Genomic DNA, 15,924 nt, shown 5'->3' on the forward strand with positions numbered 1-15,924 from the left:
TTCTTACAATTTTTTATATGCTTTACGTTACAATTGCTAAAGAACGAAACCAATCCAATCCAGCCCTAAGCCATAAAAACCGGAAAGTTTGCAGAGAAACGTGGTGCCCGTCGTTATTTCATCAATATGGCAAGTTCTTACTAATATTTCTCGCTTTTAGAATAAGCACGCGAGCGTAGCACAACTAACTGGGTGTAGTAACTTTACTTCTTTGGCTCGTTTCTCTGCTGTTAAAACCAGTTGATGTTCCTGAACTAGGGTCTGTTTCGCGAGTTAGCACGGCGACGTTTTAAGGCAGGTAAAGCGTAAAAAACACGGACATTGAAAAGAACGAGGACATACAGAGCGCTCTGCATGTCCTCATTTTTTTCACTGTCCGTGTTTCTTGCGCTTTACCTGCCTTAAGATGTTACTGACTCATACCTGCGCTGTCATACCTTCCCGGAGCGGTAGTGCCTGTCAAAAATGTCGCCTTTCTATCGGCGTAGCTACGTTGACCCTTGGGGCAGCTGTCCCTTTGTTCTTAGTTTTGATTAGTGCCAAAAAATCTCGCACTGCAATTTCTTGCGAGAGTTTTGATCATCTACGCTTACGGGTTGCGTCGTTTCAATTGCAGAAGCCACTTATGCTGCATGGCCACGAGAGGGCCATCACGCAGATCAAGTATAATCGCGAAGGGGACCTGCTGTTCTCCTGCGCCAAGGATCACTCGCCCAATGTGTACTACTCGCTCAACGGGGAGCGCCTCGGCAACTTCATCGGCCACGCTGGTGCTGTCTGGTGCATCGATGTCAACTGTATCCTTGAGCGTCATTCGTGGCATACTGTTTACGGCACTGCGGTGGAGACTAGTTACGCGATTGGACGCGGAAAAGGCTATGTACAGGAAACATTCTGTGCTAATTTAGCTTAACATTTAAAGATCGATGTGGTTAAAGGTACGTCGGAGAGTAGGTGGGAGCCGCGGTGCATGCGAAACGGAAGCAAAGCTACGTCCGACGTATCTTTAGCTGCTGGGATTCGGGTACGTCCGACGTACCTTTAGACACTTTGTTTGAAGATTCAATGGCTTGTTAGTCCGATTCGCAGATCTTAGGTGCTAGACGAGGCGCAGCAGAGCTTGGTGGCACCAGCCACCTCACCTTTTCAAGTTCACACGCCCAAGTGATCAGCGGTTACTTGTGCGCTCAACAGTTATGGCTTCGTTTGTACAGACTTATCATTCCTTTTAGCTGATTGATGTGACAAATGCGTTTAGTGACCACACAAATGTCTGGATATTTTTCACTACCTGGATGCTTATATTTTGAAAAAAGTGTCCTTTAAGTGTGCCGTCATAGTAAATTCTTGAAAGGCTCTGTGAATGCATCCTCACTGCGATATCATGAAATCCGATGTTATACATAGTTTGCACATGCGTCACTTCCGCACCGGTCCGCGAGCCTGTCCGCCATCTTTAGGCACCTGCGGGCCTGCGGAAGCGTGCTGGGGCAGGCTGCGCGCGCTGACGCGTTGTTGATCCGAAGTTCCTTCTCGCGTTGTGATCATGCCAGTGTGCGCGATTTTCGGTTGCCGCACAAGAGGTACCACTGCCGCGAAGCCGAGCTACGCAGAACCGGGCGTAGGTCCACACCAAACGTAATAACATGGCAGTGCGAACGCACAAGAATGCTGTCGGAGAAACGTCGGTGCCTGTGGCTGTCCCGGACAAATCGGAAGGACCTGAACAACGTGCGTGTCGTCACTTTGTTTCGGGCGAGTGTATAACATGCCAAAACACTGCACATCACGCATGATCGTAAAAGGGCGGCAGCAAAAGCCCCGTACTGGTTGGTGACCGCCCGCTCCCACACGCATAGTCACCTTTACCGCTCTGAAAAACGCCTGTGTACTTGTGTTGTAGTGCACGTAAAGAACTCTGGGCGGTCAAAATTATCCCGGAACCCTCCACTGCCGCGTGTTTCACAATTAGATCGTGGTTTTAGCACGGAAAACCCCATTTTTTTTAACGGCCTACAAACTGCTTCGCATCGTCATTTCTTGGTATGTGTGCTTCGCTTAGCGACATGCTAAGCAATATTTGAATGTCTGCATGCTTTCAATATAGTGGGCTACTTCTATTTAACGCAACAAAATTCACATGCACGGACCATGCACATAACTCTAAACCAAAACTCGCAGAAAGAAACGAACACACGTCTTGAAGCTTGGGGAAAAAGTGCATATAGGTGAACCATTGTGGCAAGAAAGCTTTCCCTGAATGAAGCAGCACAAAAAATACTGATATAGTTTTCTCTGCCGCACGCCAAGAAACATATGCTTTCATGGACTCACCTCGCCGAGGACGATGGTAAGACCCGACGACAGGCGCTTCGCTGCAACCTTCCTCATCCAACCGCTCGTGAAGTAATTGTGCGCCTTCAGCTATTTGTAAGCCTTTATTTCGTTCAGCGTGATGTAGCTCGTGGGCGGGACAAGATAATAATATCCACGTACGTCGTAGCCGGGTGTGTTATCCACGCCAACGTGCAGCTAGTATGGGTCCACGCCGTCGCACATTCCGACCTTTTCTTTGTAGCGAGCCCGCGTCGGCCCTACAAGCTCGTCCATGTAGAAAGGGCAAAATTCAGGGCTCCTGACTTTTGCCATCGCAAAGCTTTCACGAAAGCAAACACGCGGCGCTAACACGTAGAAACGAACGCCGAACACAAACGCAGCGTGCCAGCGGCTAGTAGCCAGGTGCCTAGCGATGGCGGACGGTCGGGGCAGGCGGCGGATATGACGTCACGTGCAAACTATGTATATGTGAAGGTTTCCGTGGCACATTTCATTGCATAATGTGTATTGCAAAGAAGTGCTCCTTGTTCGTGTGCTTATTCTGAGCAGCTTTATAGTAGACCTCTCCCTGTTTGCAAACAGTGTGACGTCACTGCGGGGGCCCCTCCCCTCTGCTGCGCCTCCGAAGCGGGCACTGGTTGGCAAAAAACGTTCGTATGACCTGTTCTCTCTGCATAAGAGCGCTGCTTGTATATCAACTGCCACGATCGTATGTCCGGCATATTGCGATTTCTTGAAGTGACAGCATTTACGAATTGTGCTTAGGAAGTATAATCGTCCCCGTTTTACCGGTACAACAACATAGCGTTGTTGCCGAGTGCATGGTTCCCGTAAGTCAGCGTGTGGTGATTTTGTAAAAGTGCACCTCTTCCGTAGGTCAAACATCCACAAAAATGTATTATTCCTGGAAAACGAACATTTTATCACAGATGATGTATATTTTCGCGGTAGCAAAGTGATTCTTTGCTAAATCAACTGGTCTTCGAACACAAATTTTTATTGCATTGTCGTGAATGCATTGATTTGCGCCCCATTTGCACTGTAGCTTTAAACGATATACAAAATGAACTTCGTCTACAACTACACGGCTATGGTGTTGGGCTGCTGAGCACGAGGTCGCGGGATCGAATCCCGGCCACGGCGGCCACATTTTCATGGGGGTGAAATGCTAAAACACCCGTGTACTTAGATTTAGGTGCACGTTAAAGAACCCCAGGTGGTCCAAATTTCCGGAGTCGCCCACTACGGCGTGTATCATAATCAGATCATGGTTTTGGCACGTAAAACCTCATAATTAAATTAATTAAATTACAACTACACGGCAGCTCAGTGGAGCCGTACCAAGTAGCGGCGCCTAAATTCAGATGAGGGAGAAATGCAGAAAAACTTATTACCTTGCTTAGCAGTATGGTAAGATACCCTAGGTGGACAAAATTAATCTGGAGCCTTTCGTTACACTGCCCACAAGCCACTGTGCAGATCAGGGATGTTAAACACCATAATTTCATTTTAATTAGTCTCGGTCATGTGAATGTACAAAGCAAAATCTTACTTAAGTACATAATCCGTTACGCGCTAACTTCGCTTAGTCTGCTGCCTCCTTTGCTGCTCTCAACTTTACAAGACCCAACTTTTGCATGTTTATGTGCATCATCACGACATGAAGTCTGTACTATGAAGGTGAATACACCAATAGCGAAAACAAAGGAAAGTTCAATTTTACTTGAGACCCATGAGATCTGCGTTAAATCGCGATAATTTCAGTGGTTTGCCTTTTGGGCATTCCCCGTGGTTAAATATATACACGCAGCTTCGGCAGCGGTCAAAACATCGTAGGAGCTTATTTGTAGTCATACCTCCTAGTCGATAAATTATGCTCCAATGAAGGTTTTTTCTTCATATTTTTTTTTTTGCTGCACACAGCGTGGATGGCCCCGATTTACATGCGCTCACTAATCATCGCATCTCATTCATTCTCACCTGTTCAATAATTACGGGTCCTGAAATTCTATCGGAGCCTGATCACTATGACTGGTTTTATTACACGCAACACGTGTCCACAGTCTCGTAAGCGAGATGTATTGCTAATCGCGTAGTACACCACACACACACACACACACAATAGAGAGTTTTAGATTAGGGGGACGCAAGCGTTAGGGCCCCAAGAGCTAGGGGGCCCCAACGCTTTCGTCCCCCTAATCTAAAACTCTCTAATGTGGTCCGTTTCCCTACGCACAGATAAGCCGATGTCGTCGCTGTTCTCGCCGCACACTTTACCACAACAAATGTGGCACACATCCATGGAAAAGCCGATATTCTTCATCGCACAATTCATCGCAGACCACCACCACGTTGTTCACATTCGCAAGTAAAATAGGCCAGCGTCGCCACATTTTCATTGCGCAGTTTACCACACGCTGATGTTCTCCGACACACATTACTGCTAATCTGGCTGGCAAGAGAATAGTGGAGGTTCACGTAAATAAATAAATAAAAACACACTTCCACGTGGCGCCCACCTACACCAACCAAAGCGCGACCGCACCATGTAGAAGCCGGTGGCGGCTGTTTTTTGCCAACCAGGGTCACCGTGCACATGCGCCGGTGACGTCGCTGTGACGTCGCCGATGTGGTGTGACGTACCCCAGGAGAGGTCTATTAGTGTGCATTGGCACCCCATTTCTATCTCTCTCTCTGTGCGTGTCAGGTGATGTATACTGTGCTGTCTCGCATGCCTGTTGCTGCACTTTGCAAGGCCATTGTTTCCTCAGCTCCTAGCAGGGGACTCGACAAAAGTAATCTCGGGTGCTGGTGACAACACTTGCCGTGTCTGGGACTTGGAGCGAGGTAATTATTGCGCTTGTTTATGGATATACATGTAACATATTATTTGTAACAGTCCTAGTAATAGTTGCAAACTGATGCAATGTCACTTTGTTGTGCCTACAAGAACGTCTTTTGTAAACAGCAGTAATCAAGCTTTGTGGACACCTCATGAGTAACCGGTATCATGCATGCTGCAAGTTTGCTTTAGCTGCCCCATTCAGACAAGCTTGAAAAAGCAGCTTTCAAATCTAGTGAGCCTGGCAGCTGCTGCATACATTAAACCCCTGCTGCATGAATTTTTGTAATCTTGTGGGAAAATGGATAAAGCTTTGTTCGTGCCAGAAATATCAAGACAAACTTCAATTTCCTAAGAAGTGCATGGTTACAATTATATGAGCAAACATTGTCGCGTGTGCTGGTATAATGGACCATGGCCCTAGTAGCGGGTTTATTTTACAACCATGCACCAAGACGTTTGAACCGGAGAAAACCTATAATAAATGAAATTTATTTCTCTCCCAGCTCGATTATTTACAAGTTTCTTACAAATTTGGTGAAAACATCCATGCTTGACTAAATTACAGCTTCAGTATCTAAACTGGATCTCTTAGTTCGCATTTTAAGTTGACTTCTTTTTGTGTATAAACTCTAGGAGTTTGATGTAAGCAGAAAGAATATATTCTTCCTGTTCTTCTGAGAGCTTTCTTTTTTTCTTGCCTTGGCTTTTGAATCACAGCTGGCTGCACACTATGTTTATCGTAATAACAGCTGAAATTGCCATTTTCTGACATATTTATTGCATTAATGGTGCTAATCAACAGTACAGTATGTAAAACAATTATATTTTGTCACCAGATTTCTTATATTGCAACAAAACAGCCCGTAACTGCACCTTATATGATACAGCAATAAATGCTCACCTCACAGGACCACCAGAACATCTTTCTCATTCAAAACTCCACATTAAACTGCGAAAGAGCTAACAAACCTCCTGATATTTTTAAGTGTAAGGGTTATGAAAATAACCTGTTTACGAACTTCTCGCGAATTGTGTGATGAGCTGCCGGCATATTTATTTTGAAAGAAAAATAACTCGAATTTCCAGAGTTACAATCACTATGAATTCCATTGATAGAGGTGGTGCCGGTTCCAGGTAAATCTGTGTTGATTTCCTTTGCATTGATTCTACGAAGTTAGAAAAAGTTATTCTGTGGGTGTATCATATATTGTACACCTTGCGGTAAGGGGTTTATCTGGTAAACCAACCAAGAACAAACATTATTTGATGGAGGCAAAAGGCGTAGCGCATCAGAAACAGCACACAAGAGGAAGAACACAGACAACACACACGTTAGCGCCAAACGCGTGTGTTGTCCGTGTTCTTTCTCTTGTGTCCTGTTCCTGATGCGCTATGTCTTTTGCCTCCATCATGTTATACCAACAAGCCCAACGTGCAACGTTAGACAAACATTATTGTTTCATTCAGACAGGCCACAATTGCACCATTCTGATGTTTTGATCTTGATTCCAGATGTAAATAATCACCCATTGTACTACAGTGCTGCTCTTTTATCCGTAACTTATTATTTTTTTTTTTTCAGAACAAGCTTTTACTTCACTGGTCTACACACAGACCAGAGTTTCATGCAGGCTTAGCTATAGTATAGGAATTTTTGTCAATGTGGATTTCCACAGTGGTGTATCAGCCACCACAAGAATGACGAGGAGTGGAGTTTGGTCTGACTAATGGCTCAGACTGCGATGTGTCTGCAGCTCATTTCAGCAATATAGCCGTGGTGACATATTGCTGAAGCATTCTGTTATACTTAATGAGCGGCACTGGTCTCTAGAAATGTCACGCACATAAAGCACCACAATGTTGTGAGTTCCTTGTTCAAGAACACTACTTGTCTACAAGCTTACACAATAATGGGCACTACTGATGGCAGCACCACTGTATTTACACTGATACACTATGTGGTTGTTGTATGAACAAGCATATACAAATGAAAAACAGGTAAAATTTGGTACAACTTATTTGCAGCAGTGCTAAACTGCCAGGCTAGAAGAGAATAATATGGAAACTGAACACATGAAACTCGCAGAACTTGAGAAGTGAATTCATAACACAGCATACAAGTGAACAAATTGAAATATGAAACTTGTACATCATGCAGGTGTGAAGCATTATTTCCCTTGCTGTAGAATGATCACAGCACCAGTTTTTTATCAGTGAACCTACGTGAAAATTTACGGCACACAGGATTTTTAGACTATTGTGCATTGCATGACTATATGTTCAGCCTGCACAATGGTACAAACGGTATCGTTGCTATTTAAGTTGTGCAGTTATCTTGGGCAGGTATAACGTAAAACTATTCCAATCTGTTTTTATTCCAAATTGGCCATTAGCCCTCCTTGATCCTAAATGGCTCCAGCTCTTTTTACGTTATACCGGCCATGGTCAGTGAAACAGAGCATTGTATGTTTTAATGTGACGCACGTAGTCATGTTGGTGGCATTGTGGCAGTGGAGGTTACGAAGGGATTTAAAAAATATTCACCCGTGTTCTTGGCTGCCTGGATTCTTTAATAATGTGGCTTTTTTTTTTTTTTATTCTCATGTGCAGGAGTGAACATAAACACAATCGAGACAGCAACAGCAGTGAGAACATGCATGTTCTCGTTCAGCGGCCGCATGCTCATGTACAGCACAGACAAGGCTATGGGACGTTTCTGTGAGATTCACATTGTCGACATGGCCGACCGACGACAGATGGGTGAGTACACAGAGGGAATGTTTACTAATTTGCCTAGCTGCATAGGGTGTTGCATGGGGGTTTTAGAATGTAGCTACTGACCATCAGTTATATCGATTAATTTGGAGGTCTGTACGGTGCAATTATTTTCGCCTTATTATAAACAAACACAGCTTAAATGGGCTTTACTAAATGCAGACACTTCATCAGTCTGAAATATTAGGTTACCCTTCTAGAAACCTTGCAATGCTTATTTTATGTTGAAATACGACTTAGCTGTAGACAAAATTGGGAATGAAAAGATAACACAATTATTTTATTGCTCAAACTGCTCGCACCTAACTAGCTCACTTTAGGGACGATGAAAGTGAAATGCCATATGGAATTTTAAAATTTGATCACCATTATACAGCAGTTTTATAAAGTAGGTGGCTGTGCCACGAGGGTGTTTGCATAATTGAGCAGGTGTGAAAAATCAGTCAGTGACTGTGTGACGGGCACGTGTTGCATCACGGGAGCTGGTACCATATTTTTATAGTTGAGGCGCCAATCCTTTGTTGTGTTTACATTGTCCTCTCACTTATGACAGGTCTGTTCTCAGGTAAAATTTTGCTTGTGAAGCCTTGCAGCACTGATGAGTCATTTTAGCATGACTTAATGTTTGCCTTCAGTGAACCTTTGTGATTAGATGTAAAAGTTTATCATTAAAACGGCTGAAAAAATAAAAGCACAAGTCTGATGGTGAGATAATTTAACACACAGGACAGGCAGCAAAGAAGACACACAGCACAGTATTCTGTGACTTTGTACGATGCATTAAATTATGCATCCCCAGCAGCTTTCCACTATGCTCCAATGGAGAGTCTGCAATGTCCTCTTGCAGAGGGCCAAGACTCTGCCATGGTGATCCCTGTCAACCAGAGCAAGGTGACAAGTGCCCTGTGGTGGCACTACGATGATGGCATCCTGTCAGCACATGAGGATGGCACGATAGCCACCTGGGACGTCAAGTCAGGCATGCAGCTGAACCAGATCAAGGGCCACAACCTGACCATCAATGACCTGCAGTATTCCAAAGACCAGAGCTTTTTCATCACTGCCTCCAAAGACACCACCTCCAAGGCAAGGCTTTGCTCTGAGGCTACAAGGGTTGCCACAGCAGAGAAATTGTTTGATTGCTCTTCAGTCTGTGGTTTAAGCTGTCAACACAGAAAACACTCTAGACAATGTTGTTTCTTGTGCAGGTAGCTTGGTTGTGAACTCTGTCAACAAGCTGAGCTATTGTCCTTGAATATTTTGCCCTGCCTTCACACAGTCCTGTGGCTTCTCATTATTAACATTGACGTTTATATGTGAGAAAATATTTGCTCATTTAATATTCATAATATTTATCATCTGATAAAAGTTAAATGTTCTCTGCTTCTCCGTTTGTTCATGCTTATTGTTTTGAAAAGGGCAGCCTTAAATGTTGGCTGTCATTAAATTATTTGCTGTCAATTGCTAACAGATGCTTATTGTGTCCAGAGTTCATGCACTTGCATAATTATGTCTTAAGTAGGAAATTTAACAGTAGTATGCCTGCAGTGCACAGCATGCCACTGGCTTCCAAGCTCACTTAATGGGTCTCCTACAGTCATTACCAAATGATGTAGCCAATGTCATGAATATGCATTTCTTTGCCTTTATGACCACCACTCTGGGGTTCCACGCCTCTTACTTGCAGCTATTTGATGCGGACACCCTGGAGCATCTCAAGACTTACAAGACGGAGCGACCTGTCAACTCAGCTGCCATCTCTCCTATTAGGGAGCATGTGAGTCCCCCATTGACATGTCTGAGGGAAGTTCATTGTTCCATAGGGGAAGAACACGGACCTTCCACGCATGTTTATAACCGCAGAGCTGGAAACATGCAATGATACTAATTATAATTTTGTCCTTTTTTGCGTTTGTCATTAGCTTAAGTTGCACACTGCCTACGCTATCACTGTAATAAGCCAGTCTGGAGAGGTGAATGGAATGATAAGAATGGAATATCATTAAGCAAAAGGAACTCTTGCCATGTGCTGTCCGACATTACAGTCTCATCATAATTACGGACTACTCTTTTTGGCAACGAAGTCAAAGCTGTTAAATTATAAGTGCATGTGTGGCATTGGTAATAATAAGAGCAAGTTCTGGGTCGGGATAACATAAAACTATCCTAATACGTTTTTATTCCAAATCTGCCATTAGCCCTCCATGATAGGTCAGAATGGCTTGGGCCCAGCCCCTATGGGCAGGGCTCAAGCCACTTTGCCCTATTATGAGGGCTAATTTGGAATAAAAACAAATTGGAATAGTAGTTTTACATAATACTAGCCCTGTTATCCCCCAAAAATAGTCTCAAAGACAATAAGGTGTATTGGACTTCTGATCTGCTGCATTGAAAATGACATACACTTGTGCTTCTAATTTGTCTACTTGCTATGGCTGTTGTGGCTCTGTCTGGAACCCTAATATTTACAAAAGCACTGTCGGTTGTACCATGTCTTGTTGGTTTGTCACTGCAATGTTGAGTACTTTAGAGCAGCATAAATTTATTGCTCGAATTTCCACACCTATTTGATGCTACTATATTTTGAAGCTTCTCCAGCATTGTGTGTCAGTTCAACTGTTCCTCATCCTTTACAAACCTTGAATTTTGTGAAACTTTTGTCATCTAATATTTGTAGAATAGACGGGTTTTTGTGATAAATTGTTGTTACTGCTAAATGGCTTCAGCTCATTAGAAGGTTTTGCAAACAATGGTGTTGTAGCAAGTGGCCAGTAACAGCGCCAACGCTATCAAGCACAAGCTTCTTGTGCAGAATGAGTGGGTGTAGCTTTCTCTTGAGCTAGGTAGTCAGGTTCAATATGCATCTTCTGAACATGCTCACTGATCAGGCATGAACGTAAAAGATGACTCATTGCCAGCAGCACTGCCATTGATGACACATCAGTGGTCAACCCCCAGATGCGATTCAATATGATCCCTTTTTTGGCAGGTCGTGCTTGGTGGTGGTCAGGAGGCCATGGATGTGACAACATCATCCGTGAAAGCCGGAAAGTTCGATGCCCGTTTCTTTCATCTCATCTTCGAAGAAGAGTTTGGCCGAGTCAAGGATCATTTCGGTCCAATTAACAGTGTTGCATTCCATCCAGATGGCAAGAGGTATGCTCTATTTCTTGTCAAGCCAATCTGCTTTTTAATAAATCTAGATTGCTGCAACAAGACAAGGAATGTGAGATCTTGGGAAAGGTCAAAATCACAAGCAAATCGAGGCAGACATCCCCCCTCTCATGACTGTAGAGACAAAAAGGGGGAATGCAAATACAATTTTGAGGGCTTTACTGTGTGAGATGTCAATGTAATTGGCTTAATGGTTGCTGTTGCCACCCAGATAATTCCGCAAAGGAAAACCTGAGCGGACAGTGGTTGCTTTAAAGGGACCCTGAAACGATTTTGATAATTTTGTACAAGCGTACCGAGTTGATAAGGTAGGTCCATTTTATCATTAAGTGACAAATTAAAGTGCTCCGCATAAAGCGTGCGATTATAAGGTCTTTAAAATATGCGTCGCTACTGATCGCAGAGGCACCACTCCCCTGAGCTTTCAGCCGCCTTGTCCCCTCCTACGTAGCGGAGGCGGCGCATCACGTCAGTCGAGTGAGCTTTTCGATTGGCTACCCAACAATGCATCATCAGTAATTTTTCCAACTTTATGGTAAACAAATGTTGTTCGTAATAGTTTAATTTTTTATTGGTTAACTTGTTTCTCTAAAAAAGAAATTAACAAAAAAAGAATACACGACTATTTATCACTACACTCAAGCACTTCCGGCACATGGCAAGTTTCGTCTGCTTGTGTTAGAATGTGCTCCGTGCTGACGCAAGCTGCACAGTCAGGGTTGGTCTCAAGATTTCTATTGCCGAGCACCATGGACCGTGCTTGTTGCATTGTGAGCTGCAAATCTAATGATTGGTGACATGCAAGCTGTGACATCGTGTCCCTCTGCAAGGCAACAAGCTCAACACACTTGCTGAATAGCACTGGCATGCGCTCGCAAAGCCTGTAATCGCACCTGCATCATGATGAATCATCAGACGTGGTCGTTATCATATGTGCCTCGCATACACTGCGAAATGAACTAGAGAGCATCTGAGCAAAATCGTTTAAAGCGCAATGGAACGTGAATGCAGGAATAGTAAAGACAGCACACAGTACAACGATAAGCTAGACAGCTCCAAAAAGACGAACGTGTATCGAATAGAGAAGGTCAGTTTTCGTCTTTACGCTTATCTGTGATCGTTGTCGTCGTCAGTGGAATCCGGTGAGTCGCGGTGGCGAATTGTTGCTTCCATTGTCAACATGGAGTTCAGGATTGCAAAAAGGTATATCGCTATAGTATAGGTCAAATCCCACCTCTTAGCTCAGCCAGTGCAAGCGCTCCTCTCGCTCTGGGTCCACTATGCGAATGACAGTCAAAATGGGGGTCGAAACAGAATGCTCGCAGCGCATGCTGCTTGGGTAGCTCTCGCTGGGGTTTTACGGGCAGGTGGCTTGCGGAGAAGTCGGAGAGGCTTTCGTGCGCTGGCTCCAAGACACCAAAAGTAGAAGGCACGCCATCACATCATGACGCAGAGCCAGTGAAGACGAAGCTTAGCCTCTATTGCTTGGCAAACAAGTTGAGAAGGAGAAGCACGGCTAGAGAGGAGGGTAACTTGTAATCACCCATAGCTCTCTTAATATGAGATGCAACACTTAAATTGTGGTGCGAATGTTTTACTCTAGCTGTGCTCTACACGCCTACAAAATTTGTCCACACCAAAAAAAAAATTTACTCCCTCACTTTTGGTGGAAGCACAAAGTAAGTTTCATATTGTTGTGAAAACACTTCATGCTTCTGCTTGTGAAATATGGGAAGCCTGAAAAATATAAATGTGCAAAGATTTTAAAGCTAAGTGTAGCTTAATAAATCATAGCTGTTTTCACTACATTACAAATAGTTTGCTGTGCCTCATGTGTTTTTGCTAAACATTGGTGGCACTAGCTTGCGTATTTTTGCAGATGCATTTTGTTGCTATTCATAATTAAGTCAAGAATGTATTTGTGCTGAAATGTTTAGTGGTTTCACTTCCACTAGCAGATGTGATGAGCTCATCAGAAGTGGCTGGGAAAAACAGAGTGGGGCAAAATGGAAGCAAGACAGGGCACGACAATCATTCTTTGTTAGGAGACAATATATTAGCCAATAGGAAGTATGCTGCCTGCCACTACTACGAAATTCTCCCGGGGACATCCCCAACTACACCTTCCTTTTTCTTTTTTTTCCTTTCTTTTTTTACACATTTGTGTAGTGCCATCTGTATACATTGCTGAATGTTAAACATTAGGAGCAAGAAGATGCATTTAACTACTGAATTAGTTGGCCGTGGTAGCAAATAGCTCTCATGTAATTTTTTTTTTTTATCTTGTCATTTAGGTGTTGGCATGTAACCATACTGTATGCACACTGAGAGGTTGACAACATTTTTTTTTTTCTCCATTGCAGCTACAGCAGTGGTGGTGAAGACGGTTATGTTCGAGTGCACTACTTTGATCCATCGTACTTTGATTTTCAGGTTGAGGTCTAAGTTGCGGCTAATAAAAAATTGTACCCTGTCTGCGTGTGTGTCTTGTTGCAATGTGCTTTCCAGGTGGAACCTTAAAGGTGCACCACAATGTGCAGACTACTAACAGATTGCTCTTGATAGATTCCAGTGTTCTTGTCTTGCAGTCAGGAACAACCCAGAAACTGAAGCTTATTTGCCAAGCCACAGAAGCACTCTGCATGAAAGCTAGCTTTCTTTGCTACTACTTGTTAAGCATTCGAAATCTTGCTATTGTGGAAGTTTCTGAAATGCCTATTGCAAGGTTCCAATGTTTTGTTTTTAGAGTGCAGCTCTTAGGCGCCCCATCCTGCAGCGAACGTCGGCGTAACCAAGCGAACGCGGAGCGCAACGGTCTAGCCACCGTAGCAACGGGACGCAAGGTGGAAAGCAACGTTACTAGGGGCGCGATCTTGTAGGAAAGGAACGCCTCCGTTCCATTTTAGAACGCGTACAAGATCGCGCCCTAGATTACCTCTTTTTGGGTGGTGGAAAGCGTAATGCTGCGACGATGACTACGAGATGGCGCTAAAGTAGCGCGCGTCGTGTGGGAGGTCTGTCTACGGCGGCTGCAGTGAATCAACGCCCACGCGTCACCCACGCGGCTGCCTCTCGCGATCTCCAGTCTCCAGGGGCGCTATCTTGTACGCGTTCCAAAATGGAACGGAGCGTTCCATCGAGCCGCACACGATTGGTCAATTTGAACGTCGCGGTTGAAATTGACCAATCGTGTGCGGCTCGATGGAACGGAACGCCTCCGTTCCATTTTGGAACGCGTACAAGATCGCGCCCCAGATTAGCGAGGCAGTCGCGCCACACTTCGTTCCGTTTGCAACGTGCCGCACCACAAGTTGTCCGCGCCAGCCAATGTATCGCGAAATGGAAACATAGAACTGCGCTCAAATTTCACATTAGGGAGTATCGTAATCGTAGGTGTATTTTTTCTCCAGCCACCAATATTTATCACATATATCACTACCAATAGAAGAAAAACTATTTCGATATAATTTTAAATGCTTCGTCATTACTTAAGTACCTCTCTTTGCGGCTCTCGGAGACTTGTATTAAGTATGAAAGTAACGAATGAACTATCGATCTAGCAAAACTCGAAAGGAATGCACAGAACACGAGTCGTAAGTTACGGAAATGTTAGATGGTTCGTGACGCTTCGTGTAGTGGTGGCGACAGTTTTCGTTCGGTAGCTTAATTATAGGACGAGCGAAAGTGCCAGCGCTGCACGCAACTATTAAGAAGCGGCGTCTCTCGCGCGGGCTTCTATTAAATTTGCAAGAGGCTCGTTACCGCATGCGACGCCAGACGGAAACGGTGTTGATGTTTACACGGGCGAAACAAGACCTTCGGCCAATCTGTAAAAGAAAGCCATGACCCCAACCCCGTGGCAAGCTTCGTCTGTTCTGCTGGCCAAGGCGGTCGTCGCGTCTTCATCGTTATCATCATCGCAGCCTGTTGTCGCGCGGCGCTTGATAAGACCTGCAAGACGTCGGAGGCCGCACCTGACGAGGCAAGCAAGCGCGCACGTTCCCGTAATCGTCGTCGGGCCGTCCGCACGATACGATGCGAGTCCCCAGTTGTCGAGTCATCCTGCGTCGCGGCCGTGCGCGCTCGCTGTTCCTGATCGCGCAACAAGTGCGTCGTGCCAGCAGCGACGAGGTAAGCTCTGTCTGACCAGCTGTCCTATGTGACGACAGTTACGCAAGCGGATTCTCTTTCTAGCGGCGTCCGACCGGTGACCCTGCGAACTCTGCCGCGACCTTGGTGCACGTGCTACCGTCAATTCATTTCAGTTTCGCAATGCTCGCGCTAGCCCGGGAGATGTGTTTGGACGTGGTCGCTCTGTTACTACAGTGGTCACCGAACTGTTACAGCCAAACAGTTTTGCACTGTGAAAAGCTATAGAATGAGCTGCCGTTTCAAACGCATACGCATTCACATAGACGCATACACTACGCATTGTGTGAATGTGTAGATGGTTCGGGAAAGAATTCGCTGGGATTAGCTCACGGTAACACCTGCCAAGTGTTAATAGATCCGCCCACTTTGTGCGCGTGCTTGCGTGCATATATGTAGGGCGATAGCGCAAGAACCAAAGCTCCCTGTCGGGGTATGTTTGTTGTTAGAGTAGGATGCTTTTCTCAGCGCCTGAATTTCCGCGTTCAGAAAATATATAGTATGCATAGGCGGAAGTTTTTTTTTTTTTTTTTTTTTTTTTTTTTTTTTTTAATCAATACTGTAAGCCTTGAAAAGCTCATACAGGAGTGCACAAACAGTACAGGCGTAGCGCTTTGTCATACAGGGGTTTGCAGCAAGCTCAA

At 44.7% G+C, this 15,924-nt stretch overlaps 2 protein-coding genes across 2 annotated transcripts in view; both read left to right on the plus strand.

The window, feature by feature from the left end:
• Positions 1–61: 61 nt before the first annotated feature.
• LOC119431212 (eukaryotic translation initiation factor 3 subunit I) lies at positions 62–13,606 on the plus strand. Its single transcript, XM_037698683.2, has 8 exons — positions 62–129; positions 617–797; positions 5,119–5,184; positions 7,793–7,942; positions 8,805–9,043; positions 9,645–9,734; positions 10,947–11,113; positions 13,495–13,606. The coding sequence occupies exons 1-8, from the start codon at positions 127–129 to the stop codon at positions 13,574–13,576; spliced, it is 978 nt and encodes a 325-aa protein (XP_037554611.1). The 5' UTR covers positions 62–126; the 3' UTR covers positions 13,577–13,606.
• A 1,336-nt stretch (positions 13,607–14,942) lies between these two features.
• Positions 14,943–15,924, plus strand: part of LOC119431506 (aminomethyltransferase, mitochondrial) — a 28,692-nt gene continuing 27,710 nt past the window's right edge. Inside the window, exon 1 of the mRNA XM_037698989.2 lies at positions 14,943–15,262. Coding sequence (XP_037554917.1) covers positions 15,167–15,262 — 96 coding nt within the window. The 5' untranslated portion in view covers positions 14,943–15,166. The remainder of the gene's footprint in view (positions 15,263–15,924) is intronic.

The sequence above is a fragment of the Dermacentor silvarum genome, chromosome 10, assembly GCF_013339745.2.
Source record: "Dermacentor silvarum isolate Dsil-2018 chromosome 10, BIME_Dsil_1.4, whole genome shotgun sequence".
Taxonomy (NCBI): Eukaryota; Metazoa; Arthropoda; class Arachnida; order Ixodida; family Ixodidae; genus Dermacentor; species Dermacentor silvarum.